The sequence below is a fragment of the Hevea brasiliensis genome, chromosome 18 (assembly GCF_030052815.1).
Source record: "Hevea brasiliensis isolate MT/VB/25A 57/8 chromosome 18, ASM3005281v1, whole genome shotgun sequence".
Classification (NCBI taxonomy): Eukaryota; Viridiplantae; Streptophyta; class Magnoliopsida; order Malpighiales; family Euphorbiaceae; genus Hevea; species Hevea brasiliensis.
Genome location: NC_079510.1, coordinates 2,685,252 through 2,699,453, shown reverse-complemented (window position 1 = coordinate 2,699,453; position 14,202 = coordinate 2,685,252). Strand labels below are relative to the sequence as shown.

General features: G+C 34.8%; 1 protein-coding gene across 2 annotated transcripts; it reads left to right on the top strand.

The window, feature by feature from the left end:
- The first annotated feature begins 398 nt into the window (after nucleotides 1-398).
- Nucleotides 399-12,025, top strand: LOC110667217 (zinc finger protein GIS2). Of its 2 annotated transcripts, none has more exons than XM_021828000.2 (5): nucleotides 399-545; nucleotides 627-709; nucleotides 7,516-7,735; nucleotides 8,671-8,763; nucleotides 11,202-12,025. In XM_021828000.2, the coding sequence occupies exons 3-5, from the start codon at nucleotides 7,605-7,607 to the stop codon at nucleotides 11,725-11,727; spliced, it is 750 nt and encodes a 249-aa protein (XP_021683692.1). In that variant the 5' UTR covers nucleotides 399-545; nucleotides 627-709; nucleotides 7,516-7,604; the 3' UTR covers nucleotides 11,728-12,025. The 2 variants fall into 2 exon arrangements, with proteins under 2 accessions (XP_021683692.1, XP_021683691.1); XM_021827999.2 differs by having other exon boundaries at nucleotides 7,214-7,735.
- The last annotated feature ends 2,177 nt before the right edge of the window (nucleotides 12,026-14,202 follow it).

The following is a 14,202-nucleotide window of genomic DNA, read 5'->3' as shown; positions in this document are numbered from 1 at the left end:
TTTAAAATATTTTTTTATTAATAAAATAAATAAATTATATAATACATACACTTATTTATCATTGTATATATCAACAGTAACGATTAAATATAATTTTATCAAACACTTAATATAAATTAACTATTATTAGTTATCAACTATTAATTAATAATTATTAACTAACAATTATCAACTGTATTGGATAGTTAAATCAAATAGGCTCTTAATACTGGGCTGTTTAACATCAATACTACGCCGTTGGACGGGAAAGAGTCTGCTGAATCTATTTGCCGATGCTATGTCGTTTTTACGGACTAATGGTTCAATCAAACAGTTTAACATTAATACTACGTCGTTTCGCTGGAGAGAGTTAGATGAATCGATTTGCCGATGCTATGTCGTTTTTATATACTAATGGTTCAATCAAGCAGATAATACCTAAATCAATTTCCCCATCTCCTCGTACAAACCCTATTCAGTTGCTGCACCTCAAGCCGAAGCCGCCGTTTTTCGTCTTCGCCGTCGCGTTCCTTCTTCTATACTGTGAGGCCATTTCAGTCGACCTGGTATGTTCTCACTCACCTCGTCGTTGCTGTTGTTACCATTACTGTATCTGACGCTGTCGATCGAAACCACTATCGATGCAGGCTGCTGTAATTGAACTGAACCCTAAATAGCTGCATACCCTTCCCTCTCATCCAAATCGCTTTGCCATTTACTTTTACTTGAGGTGAGTGTTAAAATTTGTCCCTTGAGTTTTGATTTGATATGACTTAGCTATGCCTGGAGGAGAAAGATTTTCACATTTCTCATTTGATGCCACAATCTTTTGGGCTTTTTTTTTTTATGTTTAAGGAACAAGTGAATTTGATTTTTAAGAATAAGCTAAAAAAAAGAATTAGATTGTAGCCAATTATTCAGCTTAATGCATATGTCTGCAAACTGCATATATGTGAAGGACAGAAATTGGGAATCTTGATCAGAGATGAACACCCTATTTGAGATGAATTAGCTTCTTCCAGTAATGTTATAAATATTTATGTGTTGGGCTCTCTTTATCTGCTAAGGAAACAGAACAAAATAAATATAAGGTCATTACTGGCTGTCAGATGGCAATATCTTGCCTTTATCTTGTTCCTTGTTATTCTATATATTTACTAGATTTCAGCCAGCTAGGTCGTGTTGGGTGAAGTTTTGTTTAGCCCAACATTAACACCCACATAATGCTGCATTGTAGCCTCTCTGTGCTTGGTTTTGGCTTTCTTCTTTCTATGTATTTCCTCTGTGCAGGAGATTTTATAATTCATATACTATCCATCTTTATTGCAAGTAATAATATACACCCCTTCTCATACAAATACAGATAAAAAAACTGGTATATGTAGTATTTTTGCGTTTCCTTATTTATAATGCGGATTTCAGTTTGCTTAGAGTTTAAAATTTTTAGTCATCCATGTGCATCCCTGCTTCAATTCTAGTTGCAGTAGTGTGCAGCCCAAGGTAGTTAAAAGTGTAAAGCTGCATTCAAAGCGATGCATCACTCCATTGCTTAAAGTGCAAAGTACCAAAAAAAAAAAAAGCTTTCTTCACTGAAGGAAGCTCAAAATTATTAAAAAATTAACTAATAATATAATATGCAAAGACAATTGATATGAATAATGCAAAAGGAAGAAATGGTCTGGACTTGGAACCTTGAGGGTTACATCAAATGGTAATTTATAAGAGCAGGAGTAGAGGAAGGCCCAATGGTCACAGGAGTTTCTAGAGAAAAGAGTAGAAGGTTGTAGAAAAAAGGAAGCATAGCTGGCACAGATTGGTTATAGCAGAATAGCATGTGTAGGGGCATCTATATATAGAGGGTAAATGGTAGAAGAAGGGCATGTAGAGATCCTTTTTGTTGAATTGAAGCTATAAGTTAAGCTCGCACGGAATTGGGTTCTTGGGGTTGCTTGCCAACCATTTTATCTTCTTCGTTGTTTTGTTTATTTTAATAGTGTTGTTACCATTAGAGAATTGTTGAGTAAGAGAGTGTCATTGTAACTGATATAGTTCTTTGTAATCGAAAATTTTGCCATTTCTTTTTAATACAAGCTCATATATTCTTTCATAATCAATCGCTTTACATTTCTTATGTTCTTAACCCTATCAAATTAGTCTGATCTGCTGGATCCAAAAGTCAGAAGAGAGAATCACATAGTGAGGATAGAGAGGAACTTGGTTGAGGAAAAAAAAAACCACCCATGGGAGACAAGATATTGCAGCAATCAGAGAGGATTGAAGGGAAAGTTAGGCAGCTCACAGACAGGGAAGGAGGGGGTAACCATCTCATCCCAACACCCAACATCCACAACCCATTTATCAACAATTCACAAAACACAGCAAACAAGGCTGAGCCCCCAAGTTTCAACAGTCAAGAACTTATCGAGGAGATGGTACTAAACAAGCTTGATCTGGTAGTTAACAAAGTTGAGTTTCTAAGCTTCTGTGGAGGGGATCCCTCAAGACTGGATTACTCATTTAGAGCATTATTTCGAATTCTATGGCACTCATGTTGAAATGAAGGTTTCTTTCGGTTGGATTGGCTTGAAGGGTGCTGCTCTCCACTGGTATCGCGAGCTTCGAGGACGACATCCACTACTAACTTGGTCCTAGTTAAGAGCCAAATTATTAAAGCAATTTGGTGAAACCAGTGCCTAAAAATCCGGTGAAAATCTTGTCAATGTTCATCCACTAGGCTCAATAATGGAGTATGTTGACGGGTTCAACTAAAAGATAGCACCGATACCTGAACTATCCCACGCCTACTGTTTGGGTTATTCTGTTAGGGAATTGCAGGAAGACATAAAAGGGGCAGGTCAGGTTGCATAATAATACAGAGGGATATCAACCAGAAAATTTAACCGAAGAGATTGACTGCAAGTTTCAACAAGCGGCAGCAAGGAAGGTGGAAAGAAAAATACAATGTGAATACAGAAACGGGAGCCAAGAAATTTTACATTTCTTCTTTGGGTATGCAGTGGGGAAGAAGAAGATGGTGTATGGGCTTGGGCTGAGAATTATTCCATTTGGGTTGAGGCTAGCTCTCACCAAGGTATCCAAACTGGTTTTGTGTTAATTGGGCCTCTAAACAGCAGTCCATTCCATTTTAATAGATTTAGGAAAAAAAGTAAATGCAAAGCGATTGATTATGAAAGAATATGTGAGCTTGTATTAAAGGAAATGATCTCTTTAATAATAGTTAAAATGATAATAGCGTGAATATAGATTATAGAACAATAGAAAAGAATGTGAATTATACTAGAAGGATTAGATCTTTAGAAGTAAAGGAAGCACTTAAGAGAATGAAAGTGGGTAAAGCCTGTGGACCCGATGAAATACCAATTGAAGTGTGGAAGTATTTAGGAGATATGGGAGTGGCATGGTTAACTAAATTATTTAATAAGATTCTAAACTCAAAGAAAATGCCTGATGAATGGAGGAAGAGTATTTTAGTACCTATTTTTAAAAATAAGGGAGGCATACAGAGTTGCTCAAACTATATGGGAATTAAACTCATGAGCCATTCTATGAAGTTGTGGGAGAGAGTTGTGGAGCATTGACTACGTCATGATACTTCTATCTCTCTCAATCAATTTGGTTTCATGCCCGGTCGTTCAACTATGGAAGCGATCTTTCTCATTAGAAGCTTGCTGGAGAAATATAGAGATGTGAATAAAGATCTACACATGGTTTTTATTGATTTGGAGAAGGCTTATGATAGTGTTCCAAGAGAGGTCTTATGGATTGTGTTAGAACAAAAGAGGGTATCTATTAGGTACATACAAGTATTAAAGAAGCAACTACTATTGTGTGCACAGTGGGAGGGGACACAAGAGATTTTCCGATCTCAATTTGATTACACCAAAGATCAGCCATAAGCCCTTACCTTTTTACATTAGTTTTAGATGAACTGACGAAACATATACAAGAGAGTATTCCTTGGTGTATGATGTTTGCGGATGATATTGTTCTGATAGATGAGACACGAGAAGGAGTCAATAGAAAGCTAGAACTTTGGAGAAGTACTCTAGAGTCAATGGGTTTTAAGTTAAGTAGAACGAAGACAGAATACATGCATTGCAAGTTCAGTGAAGGCCAAACTGGTGATAGGGAAGGAGTTAGTTTGAATGGAGTGGTACTGTCCCAAAGTAATCACTTTAAATATCTAAGCTCAGTCTTTCAAGTAGATGGGGGATGTGAGGAGGATGTTAGTCATAGGATTAAAGCCGGATGGTTGAAGTGGAGACGTGTCACGGGAGTTTTATGTGATCGTAAGATTCCCAATAAATTGAAAGTAAAATTTTACCGTACAGCCATACGACCGGCTATGTTATATGGTAGTGAGTGTTGAGCACTGAAAAAGTCGTATGCATCTAAGATAAGAGTTGCAGAGATGAGAATGTTAAGGTGGATGAGTGGCCATACTAGACTAGATAAAGTCCGTAATGAGAGTATTAGAGAAAGGTAGGAGTGATGCCAATTGAAGATAAGTTGAGAGAATGGAGATTGAGGTGGTTTGGTCGTTGAAGCGTAGACATACGGAGGCTCCAGTTAGACAAGTAGAGCACATTAGATTAGAGGATAGAAAGAAAAAAAGGGGTAGACCTAAATTGATTTGGAGGAGAGTAGTACAACATGACCTAGAAGCATTACACATTTATGAGGATTTAACCCAAAATCGTTCAAAGTGGAGCAAGCGAATCCATATAGCCTACCCCAAATTTTTGTGATAAAGGTTTAGTTGAGTTGAGTTAAGTTGTATGTGAGCTTGTATTAAAAAGAAATGGCAGAATTGTTGATTACAAAGAAGTATTTCAATTATAATGACGCACTCTCTCTCTCAACAATACTCTGATGGTGATAATACTATTGAAATAAACAAAACAGAGAAAAAGATAAAATGGCTAGCAAGCAAGCCCCATGAACCCAATTCCCATCCTAGCTAAGCTAGCCCATAGCTACCTTTCAACAAAAATGATCTGTACATGCCCTCCTTCTACCTTTTATTCTCTATATATAGATTCCCCTAACATGCTACTTTGTAACAGCCCATCTATGCCAGCTATGCTCTCCTTTTTCTACAAACTTCTACTCTCTTCTCTGGAAACTTCTGTGACCATTGGGCCTTCCTCCACTCTTGCTCTTCTAAACTACCATCTAATGTAACCCATAAGCTTCGAAGTCTGGGCTCATTTCTTCCTTCTACATTATTCATATCAAAAATACAATCTTCCATATAAAATTTAAACCCTAAGTAATCATCAAATATCCAAAAGTTTTTAGCATCCAATTTCATAGTCATAATCTAGAGATTATCACTAGATTTCCCATCCAAGTTCTCAACACTTTAATCCCCATTTCCAAAATAAGATCCATTTCCATCAAATTTTTCATCTAAATTAATCTCAACATCTTCCAATGTTGGCCTTGAAGTTGAGGCTCTTTGCGCTTTAAGTACAAAAAAGCCCTTGCTTCAAATGTGCTTCTCTTTGCATATGTAGAAGTGCTTTCCTATTTGTTGTTGTGCTTTTGTGCTTTAGCAAGCGCTTTTGACTATACTGGGGCAGCCCCTGCACAAGCGAGTGCAACAGTGCAGCCTTAGCTGCACCACTATTTCTTTGTTGAATCAATTTCTTTGCTGTGATTTACTCTTTTTCTTTTTATTGCAACTCCTTGCTCTATTTGCTGTGTATATTTTTACATTAAATTTGTTTTCTTGATTTAATTTGTGAACTTTTGAGACTTTTGATTTAGAAACAGAGGCAGACTGAGCATTGAAGTGCCCCCTCTCCCTCTTCTTTTTAAAAAGTAAGATACGTAATAACTGTCACACTTTTACTCTAAATTTAATGCGTACCCCTGGCCTCAATTTTTTTTTAAAAGAATAGGATATATTATAATTATAACACATTAACTTTAAAATAATAATAATAATAATAATGATAATAAATTATGGAGTTGAGATTTTATTATGGTAACAAAAATTCTATAAGTGAACAAAATATTAATAATTAAATATTATAAAGTATGAATGTCTATTTAGAGTAACTAGAAAATAATTCAATTATTTTAATCGGGATTCAAATATTTCATAATTTTAGTTGTTGATCCTTTCATAGAAGGTATTGTTGTTATTATTTTAATACCAAATTAGTTTCTTAAAAAAAATCTGATTTTTCCTTCTTACTTTCATCTTCAACAGGTTTGATGAAATGCCTCAATGAATTTATGACTTTATATGCTTCAATTTATAAGTGATTAATTAACAGTACTTTTTTGAAATATATAGTAGGTTCTTGGTCGATAAAATATAATTAGTCTAATATTGAAATGGTTATATTGCAAAATCTTCTTAATTTAAGGTATGTGCACCAGTGAGTCAAAGTAGTGGCTCTGGAAGGCTTGGTGATGGTCCATTAATATGAATAATGTTAAATTTATATTGCTTAAATATATTTGTTGAAACTCATATTGCTTATTTTAATTGGTTGCATTTGCATATATATATATATATCAGTAGAATTTGATGTTTTCAACATTTTTCATTATGAAAAAAGCATCAATTGTAGATGGTTTTTCCATATATATATATATATATATACACACACTAATCCTTTGACTTTTGATAATCATCCTGCTAAATCTTGAAGAATTGGTTGTGTTTGCATATGGGGCGAGTTTGCCAACCTGGTGTATTATGAACTCCTTTTGTTAGGGATTTTCTGGTTATTTAAAATTAATAAAATATATGAGTTATCAAAAAAACAATGAATGTTAATTATTGTTTGATAAAAGTGTAGTTTATACATTTTTAACTATTTAAAATTTGGCTTTCTCTATATTTAATTCTTTGTCTGTCCCTGATTAGAAATGATGGGTTGTATGAATGTCTTCCATGAGAATAGTGTTTGTTTTATTGTAGCTATAATTTATTTATTTGATGTTACAGAGTTCTGAATTTTCTTGGCTGGAACAGATTTTTTTTTTTTTTTTAAGATTGTTTCGGATTACCCCAACCTTGTTTACAATTTGTTGATTAAATTTCCAGCAAAAAATGTAAAAAATAAATAAATGGGTTTAGGCAGTAGGAGTATTAAATGGATTTGGGTTTGGGTAGTTTGAATCTCACGGTTACCCTGCCCATTGCCATACCTATGGCCTATTATCCTTGTTTTGTCTCTTTTCATTGTTGCAGGCCTGATTTGAAATGTTGGTTGAGGAGATGGATTTTATGTCAAGTAATTTGTAATTCTTCAAGCTTGATGTTGTGCTGGGGAAAATGATTGTTTAGAGATGTTTGATTTTCATACTAAGGATGTGGTTGAGGAATTGGGTTATGAAGTTATATCACTGATGTAATTGATCTTGGATGGACTGATTGCTGAAATTATAATGTTGTTTACTACTGGGATTTGGTGTTTTGTTTTGGAGGGAATGGTAAGGGGTTTGGGTTTGAGCTAATGGATGATTATGAGTGTGTGGTTGTAATGTGGACAGGCAGGAGGCAGCGGCTGGTTTGGGATTGGTGGTGGTTTGGTGTTTGTGCTGATCAGTGGAGGTAGTTATTAGTAAGAATATTTTTGAACATGAGTTCTGATAGCAGGAGCCAGAGCAGGAGCAGGAGCAGGAGCAGGAGCCCGATGGATCGTAAGATCCGCTCTGACCGCTTTTCCTACCGTGGTGCACCTTACAGACGAGAGTCTCGTCGAGGTTTCAGGTTTTTTGATCTTCGATCACTTAGTATATTTTCCTTTCTCTGTGCCATACAAGTGGCCTACAGGATGAAAGAAAAGTATTGGAATTTGCTTTTAGGGATTTTTGCTGTGATTGATAATTGTCTTGTTCGCAGAGTTTTTTTTTTTTTTTAATTTTTTTATTATAATTTTTTGTTTTTTAAAATTTCTTAAGACATGTGAATCTGGATAATCAATCTTGTGCTAAATGAAGGCAGGGCAATTCCATAGAATCATTGAATTTTAGTCATATAGATTTATCATGGATGGTAAGTTGTATCAGGAGGGTCATTGGGGTTATTGCTTCAAAAAAATTTTGATAGTATCTGTTCCGGAACACTGAATTAGACCTTGTGCTGCTTTTGGAATGTGGATGAAGGTTTGTTTTTATTTATGAATGGGAAGGTGATCTGCTTTGTTTTCTAATCAGTAATTTTCTTGGTTTGTTAATATATGGGTTAGTGGGTTAGCCAGTTTCGGTTTTTTTTCTATGGTATCAGCAACACCAAAAGAAAAAGATATCTTTTTAGTGCAATTTTTTGTTGTGTGGAAGAAGGATGATTTGAGCAATGTCAATTGAAGGATTATAATGTGAAGAATAATTTTTTTTTTTTCTATTTTTTAATTTTATTTTTCTCTCTCTTTATCACACACACAAGGCACAGGCACATGCACATGCTGACAGAAAGGAAGGAAGAGGGGCACGGGGTTGGGGGGGAGGGGAATATTCCACCATCTATCTATAGATTCTTCTTCCCACCCCTTGTTCAATGTTGATTTGAAAATTATTTATTTTCAGAAAGATCTATCAATTCAATGCTCTAGTGTGTGTGTGTGTGTGTTTTTATTATTATTATTATTATTATTATTATTATTATTATTATGCTCAATATTGAGATTGCCTTGCTCTTCTTACCAGCCAAAGCAATCTGTGCAAGAACTGCAAACGACCTGGACATTTTGCTAGAGAGTGCCCTAATGTGGCAATATGCCATAATTGTGGCCTTCCTGGGTATGGATTCTCTTTCTACATTTGGTGTAACTTGAAGCATATATGTTTATCATCACCCCATTTACAAATTTTATGCTGCTATAGTTATTCACTAAACAAATTAGGGCACCCTACTTAGTTTAAGTAGTTTGCTTGTTGGATTTTGAAATTTTCTCTGCGTACCTTATTTGTGGAGCAAAATGTTGGCAACCTCTGAATGCCACTAGGAATGTTAATGCACGAGGCTAAAAGGAAGTTTGGCACAATTGATTTTCAGAATGATGAGAAGAGCTCGGATACATGATTTATGAGGCTTCTTCCCTCTTCACTTTTCTCTGCTTAGAACCTGCTTCTATAAGTTTCATAGGCCTATTAATTTTTTTATTTAGTCATTATTTTTTGCTATTAAAATGGCAAATTGAACTATGGTTCCTATTCCACTATCTATAGAAGCAATACGCAAATAATGTAGTATCACTCTTATTTTATATTTACAAATAGCATAATAATTGCCACCAAGTTTAGCAGTAAAAGCCTCCAATAACCAAGTCACAGAAAAATAAACTCCATGTCCTCCATCCTGATTGATAGACATGGAGAAAGTATAGTGAAAACACACATATATATATATATACACACACCTACTTAGTTTAAGTAAACAATGTGACGTTGTAGAGCAATAATAATAAACTCCACCTTGAAGTTATCAATAAAATACCATATAAATTCGAGTTGTCATGTACACTATGTATATTACTACCACATTGTTTATGCCACAACAAGAATTTGTACTCCATGCAGCTATAGGTGGCTGCAAAATAGATGTATCTGTGTCTCAACAAAACAAGTTCACTTACTAAAAAATAATTAGAAGATTTTGCAAGCACTACAAATTACTGTTTTCCTTTTCCCTTTTTGAGAGTCCACTTAACATAACTACCAAGGAGAATGATATTTTAAGAAGTAGAAGTTAAATATGTCTCTTTTACCTAATATATCATATTTGCTGTAAAATATGATGAAGAATAAATTATGATAATTAATGTTGCATTCAGTTTGGGCCTTGCAGGCACACTTAAATTATTCAAGCCCAAACATGAGCTTAAATTTAATCTGGCATTTCATTAGATAGCTCAGCCTGAACTCATACCAAGCTTGTACAGAATGTTTGGAGCTAAACAAATTTTGTGTTAGCCTGTAGAATTTACTGTCTCAGATGCTGCTGTGGAGGATTAATTTACTCTTCCTAATTCCTGAGGAAGCTTGTCCTTGTAGTTTACTTTCATCATAAAATTCCAGTCTTTTGACTTACTGTTTTGTTTTGAACTAATGTTCTTTTGAGATGTGCCTCCTAGATCTTATATTTGTTGCAAGATTAATGATTCAACTAATGGTAATTAACCAATACGCCATGGTTAATGCTAGCTAAAATGACAGTTGTTCTAAAACAGATTGTTGAAGCTATTATTTCTTTTGCTATGAAATGATGAGGGAAGGTGCATTGCAAAAGAGTTGGAGTTATTAAAATATAGGGTCTTTAGAACTTCTATTTTAATCTTACCTCTGAAATTTTTGGATTCAACCTTGTTACAGCAGCTGTTCTCAACATGATCATGCCATTCCTAGCAATTTATTCATTGCTAACTGATATTACTGTCTCCTCTACTGCTCAGTTGCCGTCTCACATTGTTGTCGGGACTTGTGATGCATTAATCTCTGCCCTAAGCATTCAAGCATACTGTTCTTCTTTGTCTTGTATATAATATATATTCATTTTATGAGATCATTATGGTTGAGTTCCTGCTCACTTTCATAAACACAATTTTCAGCAATCTCCTAGGTGATTTTGCCCAAACATTTGTCCTGATCTTGCATTATCTTTGTCCTCAACCAACTCCATTACTGTATACAAATGCCACAACCAACTGTTTGTGTTAATATTAGGAGTTTTGGCCATTGTACCATCTAATTCATCCCAATCTCATCTTTTCTGCCTCCAAACACGGCCTTCACCTACATTCTTTTTGGCAATTAGGTTAGGGACCGCACTTGATTTGTTTTGTTTTCAACATTACATTCAATACTAGTATGGGCATATGGTACATACTCATTGGTCTGCTTGTTTTATGCCAATATTGAGTCTGCAGACCCTGGAAGAATGATTAATATTGGCTAAATGCATGTGATATTCAAATTTATGCCACGTAGTACATATGCTTTGATCACTAAGTATACTTTCACATCAGGAAAGTCAGCATCAAGTTTGGCCAATATCTAATCTATCATGGATGTCTGGTATGCTTGCAGTCAGAAAATTTATATAAATTAGTGTTGACAGGCTTATTTACAGCTTTTATTTGTATTTACTATATTCTGGTCATGCAATGCAAGTGTGCCATGGGTATTTTCATAGCCTATGCTTTCTATTGAAGCTGACTGGATCAGAAAAAATCTGGCAGGCATATTGCTTCAGAATGCACCACAAAATCACTCTGTTGGAACTGTCGGGAACCTGGGCACATGGCCAGCCATTGTCCAAATGAGGGCATCTGTCACACCTGTGGCAAGGCCGGACATCGTGCTAGGGAGTGTACAGCTCCACCACTGCCACCGGGAGACTTGAGGTTGTGCAACAACTGCTATAAGCAGGGCCATATTGCAGCTGATTGTACAAATGACAAGGCATGTAACAACTGTAGGAAGACAGGTCACTTGGCACGTGACTGTCAAAATGATCCTATTTGTAACCTATGCAACGTATCTGGGCATGTGGCTAGACACTGCCCAAAAGCCAATGTGGTTGGAGATCGTCGCGGCAGCAGTTACCAAGACATCGTGTGCAGGAACTGCCACCAATATGGACACATGAGCAGGGATTGCATGGGCCCATTAATGATCTGTCACAACTGTGGGGGACGAGGACATCGAGCAGTTGAGTGTCCTTCTGGAAGGTTGATGGATCGCTATCCTCGGAGGTTTTACTGATATATGACGATGAGTTATGTAGTGGTAGTACGATGAATTATGTGGTGGTAGTATGTGTTTCAGTTTTACTGAGATTTGGTTGGATGTTGAAACTTAATAGATTTTTGAGGAGTCATTTTGTAAGATCTATATGATAGGCAAGGATGTGAAGCAATTTATATTGCAACAGGACTTAATAATTTGGATTTGTAGGGGCTGTGTTTGGAATAAACTACTTATTAAGTAGGATGCTTATAATGTTGCTAGATTTGCATGGCCTATATCTTGATTTCTTCAGCAAAATTTGGTGTTTTTTTAAGATTTACTTTTTCACAGTTGCATTATGTATTCTTTTGAAGAAGCTTCGCCAAGTTTGGGAAAATATATGTGCCGATTTTCTTTATTGATGAGTCCTGGAAGCTTTATGGGAGAGTTAATGATTGGATTTTTGGAATTTGGAAGACAAAGAATCTAAGTCACATCCAATCTTATTTATTTATTTATTTTTCATTTGACTAGGATCTGAGACTCGAGATTATTTGAGATGATTCAAGTATAGAGCTTACATCAGTGATATTATTATAGTCCATTATTAAGTCCTAAAGGTCGAGCTCCATTCATGGCGGAGTATGTTGTTTCAATTTTTTGCACACAGTGATAGCCTACTTAAGAATGAAACGACATGCAGGAACTCAGGCTAGAAAAGAAAAATAGTTCAATATTTGATTGGATTTTCCTGCATCATTGATCAATACTACACCTATCTTAAATCCAATAATGAATAATGCTACAATTCACTATTGAGGCTATACGTAAAACACGCAAAGTGATGAAGTTCCAATGATTTATATGTAAATTCTACATCTTATAAATTAATTATTTTACCTATAAAATCAGTGTCATGGAAACACTAGGAAAATGACTCATTAAAAGAAAACTAGGATGCACCCAAGAAGGCTCTTCAAAAGCATAGACAAAATTTCATTAATCCTATTTGATCCAAGTGATGGATTCTGTGTTAGAATTTTATATGGGTTAGGGTGTAGTTTTGAATTCTAATGTGCTTAATAATCGGATTCCAACTTCTTGTCAAAAGATCTAAGGTATTTTGACTTATTGGCCCTTTATTTTATAAACGCCTCATTTCTTTTATCTATGGGATTCTATTTCCAATACTCCTCCTCAAATGCCAATCCATTAGTATTATTGGGTTGGACTTGTCATTTGCAATGCACCATAGGCTTTTCAGCTTAACTGGATCTCCATTTCAATTTTAGCCTTTTTTCTATTTTTTTATTATTTTTTTTATACAAGTTGGGCGTTTTAGTGCAAGCAATTTCCTCCCTATGGGCTCTCCAGATTTTTTTGAGCTGTTAGGCCATGAGAGCTCTGATATCATGTTAGGATTCCATATGGGCTAGAGTGTGGATTGGGACTCTCTTAATAGGCTTGAATGATGGGCTCTAACTTGTTATCAAATTGGCCTCAGCTATTTTGACTTACTGAGTCTGTAGTTTATAAGCTTTTTTTTTTTTCTATCTCACACTAATGTGGGATTCTATTTCAATATTTTGTAACACAAAACACTAAGTGCAATCCTGTAACATGACAAAAAAAAAAAAGACAATACTCCATAACACTATTTTCTATTTCTTATTTTTTATTCTCCTCTCTACAACTTCTTCTCATTCCAATATTTCCTTAGTTTGAGGGGATGGTCTTTAGACATTAACCATCTCCTCTCCTTCCTTTTCTTTTAAGACATTCAATTTTTTTTAACATATATCTAAGTTTTATCAGAGCTTTTTTTATTCTCCTTTGTGAGGTTTTTGTTAGGTTTTCTTTTTTTTTTTTTTTTTCTATGGATTAGTTTTGTCTTACCTTTAAGGAGTAAATCTAGAGCTTAGAAAGTAAGAGAAAGCCTTTTTGGCAGGAGATTGAGTCATAACTCATTGGTGCTTCAAAATGCAAGTTGAGATCTAGATATACTCTCTCCTCTCCTATTTAAGTTTAAGAGTAGAATTATATATTTTCACTGAGTATTGTTCACACATTATTATTCATAGAGTGTACTCACTTGCTCACTTTGATTACGTTGTTATAATTTTGCATATTTTTCTCATTTTCTTTGATATTTTTGAATTTAGATTATGTTTAATGTTCGTATGTTATATTTTCCATAATTTTCTCTAATCTCAATAAAATTCTACTTTTTGAAAAAAAAAAAAATCCTATGACATAGCCCAAAAGAAATGATCCAAGTAGGGTCAAAATCAAAAAAATAAACTGATTAATAGGTTTGTTTAACCAAACCAATATTAGGTAATAAAACCATCACATATTAAGTTTACAAACATATGATATTTACAATTTGTTTAACCATATTCAATTAGTTCTTTTATATACAAGCATATAGAGCAAGTAGGATTCAAAAACTTGAAAGTTTTGCTAATCCAATGGCACCCAATTAAATAGTTCAAGGATAGCTTTTTAGTC

What these genes read in the sequence shown, in the direction of transcription:
- LOC110667217 (XM_021828000.2), top strand. Translation starts at nt 7,605, where the DNA reads ATGAGTTCTGATAGCAGGAGCCAGAGCAGGAGCAGGAGCAGGAGCAGG. An exon ending in GAGTCTCGTCGAGGTTTCAG is followed by an intron (nt 7,736 to 8,670) that starts GTTTTTTGATCT and finishes TCTTCTTACCAG; the next exon opens with CCAAAGCAATCTGTGCAAGA. An exon ending in CATAATTGTGGCCTTCCTGG is followed by an intron (nt 8,764 to 11,201) that starts GTATGGATTCTC and finishes AAAATCTGGCAG; the next exon opens with GCATATTGCTTCAGAATGCA.